At 57.9% G+C, this 18,397-nt stretch overlaps 1 protein-coding gene across 9 annotated transcripts in view; it reads left to right on the top strand.

Annotated features, from left to right (window-relative positions):
* Positions 1-18,397, top strand: part of TCF7 (transcription factor 7) — a 63,332-nt gene that overhangs the window by 38,849 nt on the left and 6,086 nt on the right. For 5 of the 9 annotated variants that reach the window (XM_082771614.1, XM_082771613.1, XM_082771611.1 and 2 more), the window contains 6 exons: positions 7,947-8,079; positions 9,842-9,932; positions 12,270-12,356; positions 14,101-14,211; positions 14,412-14,574; positions 15,071-15,178. In XM_082771614.1, coding sequence (XP_082627740.1) covers positions 7,947-8,079; positions 9,842-9,932; positions 12,270-12,356; positions 14,101-14,211; positions 14,412-14,574; positions 15,071-15,178 — 693 coding nt within the window. The remainder of the gene's footprint in view (positions 1-7,946; positions 8,080-9,841; positions 9,933-12,269; positions 12,357-14,100; positions 14,212-14,411; positions 14,575-15,070; positions 15,179-18,397) is intronic. The other 4 variants (XM_082771617.1, XM_082771619.1, XM_082771616.1 and 1 more) reach the window with 1 other exon arrangement.

Below are 18,397 nucleotides of genomic sequence, written 5' to 3'. Positions count from 1 at the left end.
GTGGCCTCAGTGCGGAGGGATGCCACAACCAGGCGTCCGGTCCGGAGCCACCTCTGGCCTTGCTGCAGGGCACGGACCCGTTTGGGTTTTGCAGATTTTCCCAGAACTGGCTGCTGAAACCCCACTGCCCCGCCAGGCACGCGAAGGTGAAGGCGGCCGGTGCCTTCGGGCAGGTAGCGCAGGGCTTCCCCTCACGCGCCGGCTCTGCTCGTAGTGCTGTTTGCTTTCCTCCCTCGCCCTCCTGGACATTTTCCTGATTAATTCTGGGTATTAGACCAACCGCTCGACTGCGAGAAGCCGAACAGCCTAAAGGAGGTCAGATAGTATCAGCCTCTGCGGGTCAAGTCGGTGCCTTCGCGTCTGCAGCCGTGACAGGGGTTACTGGCAGCGCCAGCCCCGGCAGCCCCGCAGAGAAATTCGCAGAACTGTGGCACAAAGAAGCAAAAAGCACCCAGGGCCATGCTCCACCTCTGGAGACTGGGGGGACAGGGGTCGTTCTCCACAGCCAGGACCACGAGAGACGCCGAAACCAGGGACGGGCACTGCAGGAGAGGGGAAATAACCAGGCCAGCACAGCCCCTGGGTGGTGTTGCCCCAGCATTTGGGGGAAAAAAACCCTGGGATGTATGACCCTGGTGTTTGTTTCCACGAGGCCAAGTGCTGTCGGTTCCTGGCTGGTCTGGCTCTGTGCTGCTGGCACTGGCGAGGCTGCTTTTGGCATCACGACAGAGGTGTTTCAGGAGCAAGGCGAGCACTGAGCATGGGAGCGAGGCAGCCCCTCTTCTAAACGGGGCAGCAGATACCAGGCGGTGATGCCAAACCCAAAATGATGTTCATTTTTCAGGGGTTCTGTTCTCCAGTGTGCAGCGTAATTGCCTCCACACTCGCCCCCTGTCACCCTAAGAGCAGCCTCTGGGAGGGACTTTTAATCTTTATTTTTCCATGCCTTTTCTTTCTTTCTTCTTTTTTTTTTTTTTTTTTTTTCATGAAGAACCACCTACATCTTTCTCTTAGAAGATAAACACTTGAGAAGCGAAACAGCTCTTCCTGTGCCCGTAAACGGAGAAAAGCTCAGCTATTTCCCCTGCAGGGCTTAACTTAAAAATAATTACCATCACTGCTTAAAAACAGCGAGCAGCAGCGGAGGGGCAGCCGGGCTGCTGAGCGCTGTGCGGCTCCTGTCGAGGAGCAGGAGGCTCTCGTGCCAAGAGAAGGGTCGGGACGGGCTGCATCGGGTCACGTCCCGGCCTGGGATGTGGCCAGCAAGTCACTGAGGGCTTTTAACAAGTATTTTGGTTCTTTCCCTGTATTCATCCCCGCTGTGTCTGGGCCAGCTCCGTGCGCTGAGCGGCCCCGAGCAGCGGGTCTCACCCCCAGTTCTCCTGGCAGGAATCCTGCTCTGCCCTTCGACCCCACTGAGCTTGCAAAAAGGAGCAGGTGCCTCGCCAGTGCTGGATTTCAAAGCAGAATTGGATTTTAAAGCTGAGAGGGAGCGGAGGGAAAGAGAAGAGCTGAGAGGATAACCCTGCGACCACAAAACGTGACGCAGAGGGCTCACACCCTGCACAGGGGCAGTAGCTGCCGGCAGGTGCGGGCGGTCCTAAACGCATCAGCCCCTTCTTGAAGCCTGCATGTGGATTAAATGCCGTGAATGCTTTCCCCATTGCCTGAGCATGGCCCTTGAGCACCTCTGGGTGAGATGGGGATGGGACAATGGGACAAGGGGGAGACCCTACAGAGCCTTCGAGGGGTCCGGGGGCAGCCCCCTTGGGTGCCCAGCTCCCGGCGGGGCGATGCTGCCTCTGCTGACGCCCGGCGCTGCTGCGGGGTGAGGGCAGCGCCCGAGCGTGGGTGGCTTTAACTTTCCCTGCTTCCTTTCTGCCGCGGCAGCGGGCTGGGGAGATGTGACTGCAGCAAAAGTGAGAAAGGAGAAAAGAAAAAAAAAAATAAGTGCTGTGATGAGAAATGAGTAGATGCTGCCGGGCGCCCGCGGGCTGCGGGGGTCCCCAGCCCTGACGCCTGCAGAAAATGGTCTGTGCTGGGTGTTTCTGGGGAGATTTCATCCCAACATCTCCTGCTGCAACACCACGGGGGCTGAAGGGGTCTGGTGGCACAGTCCAGTTTAGTTTTATTCCCAGGGGAGCCCCGAGCAGGGAGATGTTATCAGAACTCAGAGGTGCCCTGGAGCTCTGCAGGGCTGGGCTGGAGCCACAAATGGGCTCCGGGTCCTTGTTTCTGAGAGCCCCGAAGCACAGCGCTGCCCTCCAAGCCCTCCAGCAGCTGATCCCATCCTGCAGGATGCACCCAGCCCCTGATAATTTCCTAATTTGCACTAAATTTTGGGTACAGAGCAAAAGGCAGAGCCCCCGGTACCCAGCAGCTTGTGCAGCAGCAGTGCCTGCTGGCTGCAGCCTGACCTTATACCTTCGTTTCTGTGGCACGGTGACTAATTCTGCAGAAAAAAGGAATTAATTCCTCATTGAATCAGCAGCAGCAAACTCCGTAGGTTTTGTTTTTCATAGCTGACGCGTAGACTCATCTCTCTCTCTGAGAAGTGACGTTGAAGCAAACACGCTGGGGGTGACTTCTGGCCGGGCTGCAGCCTCTGGCACATCCCAGGCGCTGCTCGCCCAACCTCGGCGCTCACCCCATTGCCAAAATCGTCTCTGCTGGGGGCGGTTTCTTCGTGCCAGTGCTCACAGCAGCACAGCCGGGCACTGGGGCTTCGAGGATGCCCAGACCCCGGCTGAGCCGTGAGCCCCAGCAGCCGTCCCTTGGCCCGGCCTCTCGCCCCCCGCCGCCGGGCTGGCCCACGGCTTTCTCATTTCGCTATTTTTGGGGCCAGCGATGTGGGAAAATTTGAAAGTGACGTGACTAATCTCGCCTCACCGCGGCTCGGCTCCCCGCGAGCGCTGCAAACCACAGCGCTCTCCCTGGCGCCGCGCCACGGGGTCGGCTCCTGCGCACCCCGGGGTGCTGCCAACCACCCCGCCGGGTGACCGGGGTGCCCAGGAGGGCTTACGGGGCTGCCCCCAGCCCCCCTGCAGACCCCGATGGCTCAGTGCAGGGCTTCCCAGCAGGCTGGTCGCCGCTTGGGTTGCTTTTGGGATGCCTGCAGGAAATTCAGCATCCGGAGGCTGGGGGCTGATTGTGGCAGGAATGGCCCTGGCAGATTGTCCCCGTGCCCTGGCCTAAAGGGACCCCGGTGTGCTTGGGGTCCTCTATATGTATGGGGTCCCCTGTGTGTATGGGGTCTGCAGTGCCTACAGTTTGCCATGTTTCAGGTCCCCTATGTGTGTAGGGTCCCCCGTGCCTGCAAATTCCCTGCAGGGTCCCCCAGGGGCATGGGATTTGCTGTGTGCATGGGGTCCCCTATGAGCACAGCGTCCCCCGTGCCTGCAGGGTCCTGAATGTGGGTGACATCCCACATGTAAGTAGGGTTCCTTCTGCCTTCGTGGTCCCCTATTGCATGGGGTCCCCTGCAGCTAGGAGGTGAGGCTGCCAGCTCAGAAATCCCACCTGCGGGGCTGACCCGCAGTAAAGCTCCTGGGGCTCAGGGCTGTCTGCTACCAAGGGCGAGCAAATTCTTACGTTCGTTTTATTTCCAAAAAAATCTGTAAAATGAAAGTTTCTGTTCCTGCAAAGCAGCCTTATTTATGTGGCTTTGCCTTCAAAACAAACTATGAAAAAGCCAGCTTTTCACTAATTCCGTTTTTGTTCAAAGCTGGGGGGGGAAAGTAAGACTTCTTCAAACAGTCATCTGCAAAACCGAGCAGCAGCTTTTCCTAGGAAGGGTGCTTTGTGCCGCTGTGCAGCGGGGCTGATCAAGATCAGCCTCATAAGATGAGCTCCTGTGTCTGGGTTGCTTAGTTTGAATTGTGGTTTGCTCTTCTTTAATACACTAACTCCAAGCGTTATCTGCTGCTTGTGCTCTTTCTTTTTTAATAACCGGGTTGATGGGAAGAGAGCAGAGGGGACACCCCAGTGGGATTGCAGGAAACTGGACGCCGTGCGGCTCGGGTGGGCAGCCCTGGCCGCCCCACACAAGGACCGGCTGGCTGCTCGGTGCACAGATCGAGAAAGTCCGTAAAACCCTTTTCACTAAATTATGGTAGAAATGGCAGCAGAATCCGGCTGCTTTGTTTTAGTTATGACTTGTCCTCTACCAGAAAATTAACAAAAAAGTTCCCATCGCAGCAGCCCCGGCGCAGCACTGGCTGGATGTGGGGATGCCCAGGCAGCTCGACGTGACCACCGCTGCTTTCGGCTGTAGCAAGGAGGAGTTCTCACAAGTTAACAAAAAAAACACTCCTTTCTTCTTTAATTATTTTCTTCTCCTAAGATGATTCAAGCAGAAAAAAACATCTTTATATTTTTTTTCTAATATTTTCAGCGTTAAAAGTGATACTCTTTATATTGTAGAAAATCCATGAAAATTTTCAGTTTTGACAATTTCACTCCGATTTTGTCTGTTGACCATCTGTGCTATGTTTTGCTGAGATTAACTTTAAACTTTAAAAGAAAAAAAAAAATCTCATTCAAGCCAGCAAAGTAACACAGCTCATTTAGCACGTCACAAATAAACATACCAGCCTTTAAAAATTAGTCAAAGCACCTGCTGGCAGTGAGGTGCTTTCCACAAAACTTCTGATTACAACATACCACTATTTTCTGAACGAAAAAAAAATTAAAAATAATAAAAATTAAAAGAAAAAATGTTAAAAAAGACTTAATTGTTGGATAACCCCACAACTGGTGGCAGTCTGCGTGCAGGGCTGATGCTGCCTGTGCTGGGTGCACGCAGCGGGGATGGGAGCAAACGGGGAGGATGCTGCAGCGTGGCTCTGAGGGCGAGCCTCCTTGGAAAGACCTGCTGGGTTTGTGTGTGCTCAGCAGAAGGAGTTTTACGGCTTGCCTCCAGCTTCTCTCGCAATCAGGCACCCGTGTGTGAGCGGTGAGGTCTCCTAATTCTGCCCTGCCAACAATTAGTGTTTCTTAATAATGAGTGCGACTGGGTTTTCGCCTTGCTCATCAGTTCTTGAAGTCACTTTGCTGCTTCGGGGTGGGAGCTGCCTCCGTCACAGCCCTTTCTCTGCCTTCAGCCTGGCTGCTGAGCCCTGCGAGGGCGATGGGCTGTGGCTCGCCAGGCACACGGGGACTTGGCAGCACCCCAGGGACCCGGCAGCGCCACTTGCCAGGATTAATTGTTGCAATTTAGCAGGTTTGAGAAGGAAAACGGCCCTCTGGGGGTGCAACCCCCCTGCTCTGCTGCTCTGTCCCCCCTGGAAATGCCATTCTGGTGTTGCTGTAAACGCGCCTCTTCATTTCTGTAGCCAGGTCGCGGCTGCACAGCTCATTCCCCAACCTGCCCCCGAGGGGCTGCGCTGGGAGGGGTGAGACAAAACCGTCCCCAGAGCCTTTTTGTCACCCCCCCGGGGCTGCTTGAGGTCACCTGGGCCGCGGGGCCGTGACGCCAGGCACTGGTTATTTCGGGCAGGCCGGTGGCGAGCGGCTCCATCACCCCCGGTCTGAGCTGTACTGAAACACGGAGGAGACACAGCGAGATGCTTCAGCAAACCACAGCCGGGGCGAGCCACGGTGCTGCAGGGCCCAGGGCCCTGCTGGGAGGGCACAGGACACGGTGCCCTCACGTCGTGTTGCTCCCCTGGCAGAAATCCTTTGCGATCAGGTGGATTTTGTAGCTTAAGACATCGCCAGCAGCTACCTTCGGGCTTCGAAAAGCCTCCCCAGGGTCCACGTGCTGCAGAAAGTAAATCTAGACTGCATTAAAAAGAGGAAATGATACCATTTCTCTGGCGTATAGGTTTTTATAAATGAGATTTTATAAATGAGACTCATCCGGTGAAGGCCAGGAGCTAGGAGCCTGGCCACTGGTGGCCAGCAGCAGCAGCAGAGTTTAAAACTGGGGATCAGCACTGAAGGATTCTCTGCTTCTGCGGATCCTGCAGCCCTATTTCCTCCTTCCCTGGGTTGCTTCAGGCTGGGAGGCAGGTCCCTGTAGCGAGCTCCCTAACTGAGGAGGTGGCAGTGGGCAAGCAGCCTCTTTCCTACCCAAGTTTCGGTCTCGTTTCTGTCCCGAGCATCTTCCCCTGCCAGCGTTTCTGTGACTTCAGAGAGGAACAGCAAAGAGTTTTCGAGCAAGGCAAGTGCAAAGGCAGAAGGGATGCGGGGAAGGCCAGCTCTTCGTGCTGCTGCCTCGTCTCGTTTCCCATCTGAACTGGTGGAAAGTCTGAGTAACCGCGCTGCAGCCCGCTGTGCAGCCCCGGTGCCGTGCCCTGCGCCCTGGCCTGTTGTGGATCGGTGTCAGGAGGGTGCAGCCTGCGTCTCCCACAGTCTGAGGGCTGTTTGCAGCCATCGGTGGGCCAGGCTTTGGGTGCAGGCTTGTATGGAAGGAAAACTCAGCCCACGATGGAGGCTGAGCCCTTGGGGGGCTGAGATTTTCAAAATTGCTTAGCACCGAGCTGGTCCTGGTCCGGTGCGATGGCAAAATGCCCCCGCAGAACTGCACATCCCTCACTCGGGCTGTCTGCCACGCGAATCTGCTAAACTATGGCTAGTTCTAGAAACAATGCTGAAAAGCTACCCCTCATCTCTTTTTTGTTGGCAAGAAAAGTTGAAGCTTGGAGCTTCAGACATGTTTAGCAAAGCAGGAGCCAGCCCAGATTGTTTTTGGAGGTGCACGTCCCCCTGCGCCCTGCTGCGTGCAGGAAATCCACACCTGCTAAGCATCAGGAGCTAGGGTGTTCGCTCACTCTTAAATGCAAACCTGCATCCCTCTTTAATTTTATTTGCATAAGCAAACTCTGCGGGCGAGGCGGGTGGGAAGCAGCGTCCCCATCCACTGGGGCTGTTCTCCTCGCCGTTTCAGGGGTTCCTCCTTGGAGCCAGATGGCGTTTCATGCTTGCTCTGCCTGAGCAAAATCATTACCAAAGTGAAAGGCAGCAGTGAATCAAGTCCAGAGATCTTAAATGACTTGTCAGGAGGCATCTGGAGATGCCCTGATAGGACACGAGAGCTTTGGCGAGCAGCACCCGCGGCAGCTCTCTCACGTGCTCCGCTCTTTCCTCCCGCTGCTGCCGTGCCTGGTCCTGGTTCTCCTTCGGGATTTATCCGGGGCAAATCCTGCAACACTCCACCACCGAGGCGAAGTCAGTTTGGGTTGAAAGGCAACCACGGGCGAAACCGGGCGTGTAGGGAGCGGCTTGGGACGCTCGAGGCAAGGAGGCTCGCAGCAGACAGCGGCGTGCGCACGCGGGCACGGCTGTGCGCAGGTGTGAGCGGCTGTGCGTGAGTGTGCACGGGTGTGTTTCCCTCACAGCTGCTCAGGCCTTTTGAACAGGCTCTGCTCTCTCTGCCCCAACACCCGGAGGTACCCTGGGGTGTGTTAGAGGAGCTGCTGGGCCACCCATGGTCCCGTCCCGCGTAGCCGGGAGCAGCTGCAGAAGCCCGAGCGCGGTTTTCGGGGTGAATGTGCAGGATGTGGGGGGTCCGGCTGCAGACCAGGGCAACGCACGGGACTGTGCGTGTGTGTGCCAGCAAGCTGGGGGAGCAGAAAACAAGAGCGATGCCTTAGGTGACATGCTTTCCGCATTTATCCTGGAATAAAAGATGCTCAAAGTGAATTCTTCAAGTATTCTGGATTTTGACAGCATCACGTTGATTCGGGTTGATTTGCACCTCCCGTGCAATCAGCACCAGCTGTTACCACTGCGTGATGGTGGATTTCTCTTGCAGGATGTGTTTATTTAAGCATAAAAGGGTGTTTTCTGCCTTCCCCCTGGGAAGCCTGTTGTAATTGCCAACCCCCTCACAGCAGCAGCACCCCAAAGGCCCTCGCTGCTGGCGGAGCTCGATGATCCCGTGCCCCTTCCTCGCAGCCCGGCCCCCGCCTGCCGCTGAGCCCTCTCCTCCTTCTCTCTTGCAGTCCAACAAAGTTCCCGTCGTGCAGCCGTCCCACGGAGTCCACCCGCTCACCCCGCTCATCCCTTACAGCAACGACCACTTCAGCCACGGCTCCCACTCGCCCCACTTGCCCGCCGACATCAACCAGAAGCAAGGTGAGGGCACCGCTGGGACCGGGCACGGGCAGAGGGAGGGGACGGTGCTGGACACCGCAGGGATCACAGCCAGCACCTTTAGGAACACGCCCTGGCCCCAAATCAATGGGAAAATGAAACGCTGGGGCACTGCTGAGTGGTAGGAGGTTGTTTAGCTTCTTGGCCATGCTTGGTAATCTTGGTCAGTAGGAGTTTGACACGAGAAGCAGCAGCCCCGCTGGGGAAACGGCCCTAATTCGCTGTGCACGCTGCCGTGGGGCTTAGCCCAGAGCAGAGCCTGCACGGTGTGCACGAGTCAACCAGAAAATGGAAAGTCTTCTTTCCTTTGACTCATACCCAGACTGTTGTCAGGCTGTCATTTTGAGAAAATAAATGCTTGAAACAGGAAATATTTTGACTAAATAGGATCAGCGTCTGAAACCTAAATGGACATCGGCGTGTGTGTCCCCACAGCCACACGTGCGAGCTCGTCACACGTTGGGCTCCTGGGGCTCCTGCGTGAGCCCAGCACACACCAACTAACCCATGTGTACGGCGTGTAGGGGTTAAACCTGAGCTGTAAATACAGGAACACAGGCAAGGTTTCACCCCAGACCAGCGTTCCTGGGGGCTGCAGAGATCCCACAGGTCCTGTTATGGAGAGATCCAGCCCAGCACCCCCAGCTGTGCATCCCCCAGCCCCGTGCTGTCGGGGCAAGGGCTCCTTCCCCCTTTGGTCGGGCTGTCGCCCTTCTCAGCCCTGAGGTAGCAACACCTGCTGCTCTGGCTGTGTCCCGACAGAACACAGCTGCAGGTAAATTCTCCTACAAAGTTACATCTTCCTCTCGGTCCTGTTACAAATCAGGGTAGTGAACTCCTAATAAGATGGATCCATCGGAGTCAGTCCTAATTACAACCTTATCAGGAATCCATCTGGGAGAGTAATCCAGATCTTGAGCTTGCAGGCTGCTGGCAGCTCATCACCAATTCCTTAACGTATATATGGCCCGGGGCAGCTGCTGGACAACCCCTGCACGTTTTCTGTAGCCTGAGGCTCCTCTGCAGACAGAGGCGAGCTGGAGTTTTACCCTGGAAAGCCCTGCTGCTTAGCAGGGTGCACAGCTCAGGCAGCTGTATCTGTTTCCTCCCTGGGGGATTTAAGTGCCTCGGGCCACGAGCAGCTCATGCCCAGAACCCAAATTCACTGCCCGTGAGCCTCCTGCTGAACCCCTCCTGCCCTGAGCTGGCTGAAGGGACGAGGCACTGTTCCCCAAGACAGAGAACAGCCGGGGAAACTGCAAGAAATGAGAAGAGGAAGCCCTCCCTGCCCGTTTTACTCCAGCTTCTCTTGGTCTGTTCCCAACCCCGGCAGAGCTGACAGGAGCAGGAGATGCTGGGCTGCCTCCCGTGCCCGTATCTCTGGAGACCATGCAGGGATTCCCCCTACGGAGGGAGAATTCCCACCTGGCACCATCCCCTCCTTCCCAGAGCCTGTGAAACGATCGCTTTTCATCCCAAACCATTTACAGACACCCACTGGAGCATCCCCGCTGGTCGCTGCTGGGATCCCAGGGGTGAGCGATGGGCTGGGGGCTGTAGGAACAGCGCTGCCCCCGGGCTCCCAGGTGCTGCAGAGAGTCCCACAGCAAAGAAAACTGTGACTTCAGTGCCCTGCCTCCTGCAGACAGCAATTCCCCTGTCCACCAGTGGCTGTGGGCAGATGGGGCCGGGAGCGGTCCGTGTCAGCGCTGGCTCCAGCTCACCTCCTTCTCCCTTCTCCCAGGAGTGCACCGGCCCTCCCAGACCTCAGACATCCCCGGCTTCTACCCGCTCCCCCCGGCTGGGGTCGGCCAGATCACGCCCTCGATGGGATGGTGAGTGTGGGATCCACGCGGGGGTCGGCTTCCCCGGCTGCGTGCAGCCCCCGCTGCGTGCGGTGTGCCGGGGAGGGGGCTTTCACCCCGTGCAGGGGTGGGCAGCGGGTCCGTGGAGGGGTCCAAAGGCATCATCCTGCCCAGGGCATCCCTGGAGCAGGGGACAACCTGCTGGATTCAAAACCACTGGATTGGGAAGGAGGGAGGGCTTCTTCCCACTTCTTCTAACCACAGCCAAGCCTCTCCTTTGGAGGAGGAGGGGTTTTTTTCCCTCGCTGGGGTTTGCAGCACAAGCAGGGCTCTCCCGGAGCGTGGAGCACGGGATGCTGCGCCTGTGGTGCCTCTCGGGAGGTGAGGCAGGAAAATGTGCCCCCGGGCAGAGACCTGAGCCTGGCAGCCTCCCTGCTGCCGGTGACGGTGACGGGAGGATTTGGCGGAGGCTGGCAGGGGGCTGCGGGGCACAGGGCAGGCGGTGGCAGGGGGCAGGGGGCACTGCCCTCCTGCTGCTGGCTCAAAAAACCCCGACAAAACCCAGCAGAGCCGTCCAGGTACGAGGCCGTATCGCCAAACCGCCAAATGCGTTAAAACACCGAGTAAAAAGTCAGCTTTCTGTTGTCGTTGTCCATGGATTTCGTGCTGCAGATCTTTAACCACCAGGAAACAGAGGCTGAGGCCTTCGATACAGAGCTGGGCTTCAAAGAGGTGGCATTCTGCTTTCTGTGCTCCATCTGCTACTCTCGGGCGATGATTTAACTCCTCATATGACGTGATTCATCCTCAGGAAAAACAAGTACTGCGGTGACCGTGCCGTAACATGAAAGAAGTAGCTGGGGGTGAGGCAGGAGCTCCCCAGCGCGAGGTCCACTCGTGGGGTGGGAAGCTGCTGAAGGCAGCCCCGCTGCGCGGCGGGGAAGAGCCAGCTTCTCCCCGAGGCTTTGTCGGGAGGCTGCTCGCGGAGGAAGCCGCACTGCTGGCAGCTCCCAGCGTCTGCGGGGTTTGGCATCCCCGATAAACCTCGCCAGGCGTGCACGTCGCTGAGTAATAGGGCAGATATGGCACGGCCACAGGCAGCAGGCCGGCCTGAGGGAGCGGGGAGCACACATGGTGTCTGCAAGAGGCTTTTGTCCTATTTTTGCTTGTGCCGAATTCACAGACAGAGCCCCAAACCACTCCTGAAGTGCCCAGCCCTGTGCCCAAAGCTGGGTGGGCTGGGACACCGCAGTGGCACTGACCCCACAGGATGCAGGGGATGAGGATGGGGACGGGATGGGGACAGGGATGGGATGGGGACGGACGGGGAGCACCCACCGGTGCAGGAGGCGACTTCTCCTCCCCAGCTGGCCAGCAGGAGCCGGGCACAAGGCTCGGGAGGACGAGCTCTGGAGGAGGCATTGTCACTCCTGGCTGGAGCTGGATGCCTTAAGCTGCCTTAACCCAGAGCAGCCACCGGTGCTTCGGGGCAGCAGGATGGTGCCGTGATAAGGGGCTGCTGCTGCTGATCGGTGCTGGGAGTAGCCGTGCTGTCCCTACAGCAGCTCTGCACAGCATCTGTGCAGCCACATTTTGGGGTTCGAACATCCCAGCTCGCCTTCCCCAGGCGTCTGGGCTTCCACGCGCGGTTTCAGGCTGGGAGCGTGTTTTGGCAGCCGTACAGAACAAACCGAGGTGTTTTTGAGCTATCTCCATATGAAAACGTGGGGGCTTTCCCGTGCTGGGAACAACCAGGAACTTCCTTCATATTTATTTTACTATCTCACAAATAATTTCCAGCTCCAGGTCTGGTACATGCCCGATTCCCAGTGTGAAACGACTTGAAAAAGAAAAGCAGGACCTGGCGTTGGGCTTGTTTAAAAACAAGAGGCATCCTTTTGAGGATGTGCAGGGGCACTCAGAGCCTTTCTGGGACACGTGTGGGGCACAGGAGGTGCTCTCTGCCCGGCACCCCAAGTTGCTGTGCACCCACACCCTCCCAGTGCCGCCTGCGGCTGTGCAGCCTTGGGTGTGCCGGGCAGAGGGGCTCTGCCCAGGCTGCAGCTCTCTGGTCAAACCGTGCCCTTCCACTTCATCCGTGCAACAGCAATCTCTCCTAACTTTTCAGCAAAACTCCATATTTTGACTTTACCGAGACCCTAAACTCCAAAAAAGCTGCAGAGCTACCCAGACTGGGGGCGGAGGGGGGTCAGGTTTGGAGGCGAGCTCCGCAGGGAGGTCCAGCTCCCCCTGCACAAAGCCCAGACCCCACGCTGCCCCCGGCTCCGAGCCCCGTTAGCTGAGGGTATCTTTAGGAAACGCCACGTGGCTGGAGATACTTGATAGACTCTTTCTTCCCGATCCCAGGCAGAGCCAGTCTGTCTATCCGCTCCCGTCATGTGGATTTAGACAGCCGTATTCGTCAGCACTTTCCGCTGGGGCTTCTTTCTCCAGGTGAGTATGTGTGGGCCGGGGCAGCGGCCCGGCTGCCCCCGCAGCTTGCAGTGTGTGCAGTAGGAGCTTGCAGCAGAGCCCGGCCCCGCGGAACAGCGAGCGGCCAGGGAGGACGCCCAGCGACTGGGTTCCCACCAGCACGAGGCAAAGCAGAGCCAGAAATCCCTGCCTTGGGCTCAGCGTTGGGAAAAGGGGGCGAAATCCATCGCTCGGCATTTCCCCCCTTGTCCCTAACCGTGATGGCGAGTACATCCCAGGCGCAGGGCTGGGTTTTGCTTTGCAGGGGGTGATGTGTTTCACTGGGGCTCAGCTTTTAGGGCAGGACGGGCAGGGGGCAGGCACTCGCTGCCCTCCGGGCCCTGCAGCTTGCTCGCAGCCCGCAGCCAGAGCCCAGACCCCGTGCAGGGGCCTCGGGCAGCGAGCGCAGCCCTGGGGCAGCCGCAGCGCTGATCTCCCAGGGAGCAGGACACGGCCCCCGTGGCTGGGAATCGCAGAGCCTCGTGCCTCTGGGCGAGCTGCTGGGCAGGGCAAAGCCCAGCCCTGGCTCCCGGCTGCTCCCCTGCCAGCTTCTGCTTCTGCTTCGTGTTGTCCTGGAGAGCACTTAGCGGAGGCTTCCCGCAGGAAAACCACGCGAGCAGACCTCCGGCCACGCAAACCCTTTCTCCGTGCAACCCCTTGTCCATGCAAACCCTTCTCTATGCAGACCCCAATCCGTGCAGCAGAGGCAGGAGCGTGCTGTCAGCCCCCCTGGCTCTCCGAGGCATCGAGGCATCGCTTCTCGTGGCCTCGGGGGCGCCGGGCAGGACGAGCTAACGGTTCCCTGCGGGGCCACGGAGCCTCCCCGGCTGTGGCACAGGGGTTCCCGCTCGCAGAGGGTGGATTTTGCAGCGCTGCTGCAGACGAACGAGCGAGTACACCTGGTCAGATAAGGATCAGACTTCAGACGGTGCTGGTGGATTAAATTAAACAGCTTTTCTTTTCGTGCCAGCATATCTAATGAACAGTTCATCTCCCATGGGCGATTCTGCCATCTCAAGCTGCAGTCATAAAGTGGCAAGCTTGGCAAAGCCGACTGCTCTGGCTTTACCCTCTAAAACTCTAGAGAGCTAATGAGGCTTGAAAGCTAGCGAGACCTCTCATGATCTCATTTCTGTGTTGGTGGATAACATTGCTTAGGCGAGGTGCACCTCCTAGAGTTGCAGTTTGGTTCATGTTCAGACTTATGCTTTTTCTGTTAAAAGGAAGGTGTGGGGTGGTCCTAATCTCTCAAATCCAAACGTTGGTTTGAGTTTGTTGTTCCTTCCTACAGCGCTAATAAGATATTGCAGCAACAGAGATCTGAGTGTCTGAAAACGCTCGTTAAAAGCGCCCTTGATCTCGGTGAGGCTGGCTCACGCCGCGGGCTGCTTTCTGCAGCCGCCTCTCGGCACCCGGCCGCCTCTCCCCGCGTGCGTTCGGCGCGGCTGGCAGGGGCCAAGGAAAGAGGGAAGAGATGCCCAAATCCCTGCTCCCCGCTGTGTTCACTCGGTCCCCAAATTTTGCAGCCTGCCAGGCGAAGGAGGCCGCGCCGCCGCGGGTTCGCTTTCCGTGTCCTCCGCTTGCCGTCTGCTTCTGCCGCCCCGGAGTGCCACCGAGGGAGAGCCACTGCTGGGGCTGCTGGGGCTGGCCCACCGTGGCCCCACAGCTCCCCGCACAGCCCTCGTGGCCACCCCGAAGGCTCACGGCTCGCCCGTCTCCCCTGCAGGTTCACTCACCCGCTGATGCTGGGCTCCGGCATGCACACCACCGGCATCCCGCACCCCGCCATCGTGCCCCACTCTGGCAAGCAGGAGATGGAGCACTACGACCGAAACATGTAAGTTGGAAGCGTCACTGGGCTCCCAACACCGCGGGGTCCCCCTTGGTTGTCCCCTGTGATGTGGGCACAGGGCTGGGCGCTGAGCACTGCGTGTGCCGGGGCAAAGTTTGGCACCGGGTGGGTTTGGCACCGTGCGTCTGGGTGCTGGGGTGGCTCTGCCTGCTGACACTGACTGCTCCTCTTGTGTCCCTGCCAAGGAAACCTCAGCCAGAACCAAAGAGAGAGAAGGAAGCCAAGAAGCCCACTATCAAGAAGCCCCTGAACGCTTTCATGTTGTATATGAAAGAGATGCGGGCAAAAGTCATTGCTGAGTGCACCCTGAAGGAGAGCGCAGCTATCAACCAGATCTTGGGCAGGAGGGTAAGGGCTCTTCGCTGCGCACCCGTGGCCAGGGTCAGCGTCCCCTGGGGGGTCCGGGGGAGCAGAGCAGCAGTGTGGGGCTCGGCAGGGCAGTGATGGGACTTGTGCCGTGGTGGGGGGCGTGCGGAGTGCGAACATCCCCAGAAACAAGGGCAGGGAGCGGGGCAGAGGGGGTTCTCCCATCGCTCTGATGGAGATCGGGGTTTTGTTGGTGTTGGAGGCACTGCCGCCTCACTGAGGAGCATCCTCAGGCTGGAAAGAGGGTGCAGGAAGACCCAAAAGTGGGAGAAAAGGGAAATCTTGCACCCCAGTAGCAACGCTGAGATGGCAAGGTCCCCAGCGAGACCAGTGACCAGCGCAGCACCCTGTCCCCTGCAGCTCCTCTTGGGCACCTGCCCCCAGGTGCTCCTCCCTCGTCCCCTGGAGCCCGATTCGAGCTGGTGGCCACGGGGCAGGGGCGAGGGGACGCAGCTCAGCTCTGTACTTGTCCTTGCAGTGGCACGCGCTGTCCCGGGAGGAGCAGGCCAAGTACTACGAGCTGGCACGCAAGGAACGGCAGCTCCACATGCAGCTCTACCCCGGCTGGTCCGCACGGGACAACTACGTGAGTGGCGTCGCACCTCGGGTTCCCACAGAAAAACCCCCAAAATGGCCCAAAAATGACCCGGGGGGGCTCAAATCGGTGCCTGCCGATGTCCCAGTTGCCCCTGGTAATGCAGTTTCTGGTGGGGTGGGGTGTGTAGAAATACAGCGGTGCTTGGAGCATCCCCGTGCTGCTCACAGGATTGTAATAATCATGGAAAATAATTTTTAAAAATGCAGAAGAGGAAAGGAAAAGCTGCTTTGCATGAGTTCCACACAGAGCTCAGCCTCACGGGGTGCTCGGTCCAGCTCTGGGACTCCCTGCGGGGCCGTGTCCCAGGCAGCAGCCCTGGTACCCCCGGCCTGTGGGGGCTCGTCTGCTGCCCTCGCAGGGTGACGGTCACCAAGTCGGTGCCTGCCCCCCTGGGATTTTGGGATTTTGATCCCGCCCTGGCCACTGCTGTGAGAGGATCCTAAGCAAATCAAGCACGCCACGTTCAAAGTATTCAAATGCAGTCTGAGCACACGCAGACAGCAGCACTGCTTGCTCTGCGAGCTTGCGAGCGAGACCCAGCTCTCCAGCGAGCCTGATTCCCAAGCAAGGTTGCCATTAGGGATGAGAAAAATCTTTACAGATTTAAAAAAAGGGGAAAAAAGGTCCCAAATCAGGCAGAGAGGGGTCTGCAGGGAGCAGTGGCCGTGGTGGCAGCTCCCAGGCTGTCTGGAGGCACAGCACAGCGCAGCACAGTGGGTGTGCTGCCCGCTGCTTCGCGGCACGTCCCGCTTGCAGGTAGCAGGGCTGGCGTTTGGGGAGCCTCCGGGCTACTCAGTGGAGCATTTACAAGCGAGCATTAGAAGAATTCATTTCCTCGTAGCTGTATTAATAATGCAAGAGGCACCGCGGTAAGCGAGGTTCCACAGGCGGTGCGGCGCTCCCGACGCAGGAGATGCCGCCTTTTCTAGTGGCTTTCTCGCCTGTTTTGATCTCCCATGTAAAGAACCCTGCCTAGCAGGCTCACTGGGACCTGAAGCAAAGCACACGTAGATCTTCAGATGTCTGTCCATCCACTCCGGGGCTCTGTTGGTGGATCCAAGGCTCCGTCGTTTCCCTCCCAGCCACTTTCTTTGCCTTGGAGCCGTGCAGCCCACCCTTACCCTTCTTCCAGCGCTGCTCAGGAAGCCTAAACTCCACCAAAGGGTCCTTAAATAAAAACAACAACAATTAGAAATGGAGTGCAAATGCAGAAAAAAAACAGGAGAGGTTCTGGGAAGCCCCAGGTTGTGTTTCCCCTACGACAGCACAGATGCCCCTGCCTCCTTGCGAGCGCAGACTGGGAGCTCGGCATCTTTGCGGGATCAGTGCCTGCTGAGACCCAAGGGGTGCCCGCAGAGAAGCCGGGGCAGCACCAAAGGGCGCTTCTCTGCGGGCATCCCAGCGTCTCAGCCAGCATCTCTGGAGGGCAGCAGCGGTGGTAAGAGCCAGGCATCGTTTTCCTCCACGCCCAAGCACTTCCTCCAGCGGAGTCCCATCCCTCCTGCACCTTTCCTCCCGGGAGGCACCGGCTCCTGCTCCACAAGTTGTCCCTTCCCGGCCGGCAGACGAGCTCGGAGCACGTTGGCTCTCCCTCCCGGCACTGCCGAGCAGCTGCTCCGGGTCTCGTGGTCGCTGCAGGAGAAGCTTTTCTCTCTGGAGCTCGAGCGAGGAGGAGGAATGTAGGTCACCTCCGCGGCACGTGACTCGGATCTCAGGCAGGAAATACAGTTGCTCCCACACCGAAGAAAAAGCTTACCGCAGCTCGGAGCTTTCCACCTTCACTCAAACCACAAGAAGTCATATAAAAAGTCATAGGTCAAAGGCAGCCTGCAAGCTGTGCTCCCCACGCAGGCCAGATTTGCTCCAGCTCCACCGTGCCCTCATTAAGGAGGTCACCAGGAGACGCGGGGAGTCGTTCCGTATTTGGGGTCAGGGAGGCAGTTTGGGGATAGGGTTGTGTTTTGCTGCTCGGGAGTGAAGAAAACACGTGAATGAGAGGTGGGTCCAGAGCTGCAAAGGCACTGAAGCAGGGAGATGAGTTAAAAAAAAAAATGTAGTAGAGAGATGAGTATTTTAAAACAGTCTCTAAGGACTTGCACAAACTGCCTTTCCCATCTGAAACCAGGGATGCTCCTCCTGGTTCCACGTCACTGAGCGATTTCTGTCCAGGTGTCAGGAGCAAGTGAGTGTGTGCTGGAAATGGGGAAGGTGCTGGAACAGGGCAAATGGTTTATAGGAACATAAGGATGGAGGAGGAGATAGAACGTGCCAGGAGGGTGAGCTGTTGCTCGTACAGCCTCAGTCGCAAGTGGTAACTCTTGTTTAATTCTATTCATTTAGTTAAATCTATTAATTAAAGCGATGGGGGGTGGGATTCCCAGGTGGCACACATAGGGTGGCTGTGGCGTGCCAGCAGAGCAGCTCCGGCACAGAGCTGTCTGTTCCCATCCCCGTGAGCCCCCACAGAGCTCCCGAGGGTTTCCACAGCACTCCAGGGGGGCAACAGAAATGCTGTGGTTTTAGAACAGAAATCCCATTTCTCACCCATCATCGTCAGCTACCAAGGGGGCTTCCCTCCTCAAGCATTTCGGTACAGACGATGAGCTGACACGGCCTCACACTGCAGTCCTACGGCTCATGCAGGCGCTTTGATAGCTCCTCACTGCTGTCGGGGACACGGAGCACCCCAGGGCGCTGCCCCAAGTCGCTCAGCACCGCACAGCACCGAGCGCAGGCAGCTTTCAGCGTGCCCATGTGGTTCGTGCTGCTGGGCTGTGCCAAGCTGCTGCCCACGGCCAGGCGAGGAGCAATTTGCTCGGGTCGGTGCCGAAGTGAAAAGGTCCAGTACTCACCATGTCACACAGACCAAACGCCCTGGGTGAAAGCCGCTACCACCCCATTTCCCTAAATCCATTCAGATCGGAGTTGTGCCGTGTCGTGCAGGTGAAACCTCAGTGGGATTTACTCTTGGGCTTCTTTGAATTGAGGAGCAGAGCTGGGTGATTGTTCACAATAACGCCCTGCAAAGAGCCATTCTCCAACCACATGCACTAAAATCTTATTTTGCAACTTCTTACGGAGGCTGCAGCGTAAGTGAGGGGCTCGGCTGCATTTGCAGCGTGGCTGTGGGCTCACGCAGTGCTATCAGACCTTGCCCAAACATTTCAGGGCTCCACATTAGGAAGAATTGCCAGCAACGCAGCCGGG

The sequence above is a fragment of the Aythya marila genome (genome assembly GCF_965140915.1).
Source record: "Aythya marila genome assembly, chromosome: 14".
Lineage (NCBI taxonomy): Eukaryota > Metazoa > Chordata > Aves > Anseriformes > Anatidae > Aythya > Aythya marila.
Note: the sequence above shows the minus strand (reverse complement) of the source record. Positions and strands in the feature narration are given on the sequence as shown.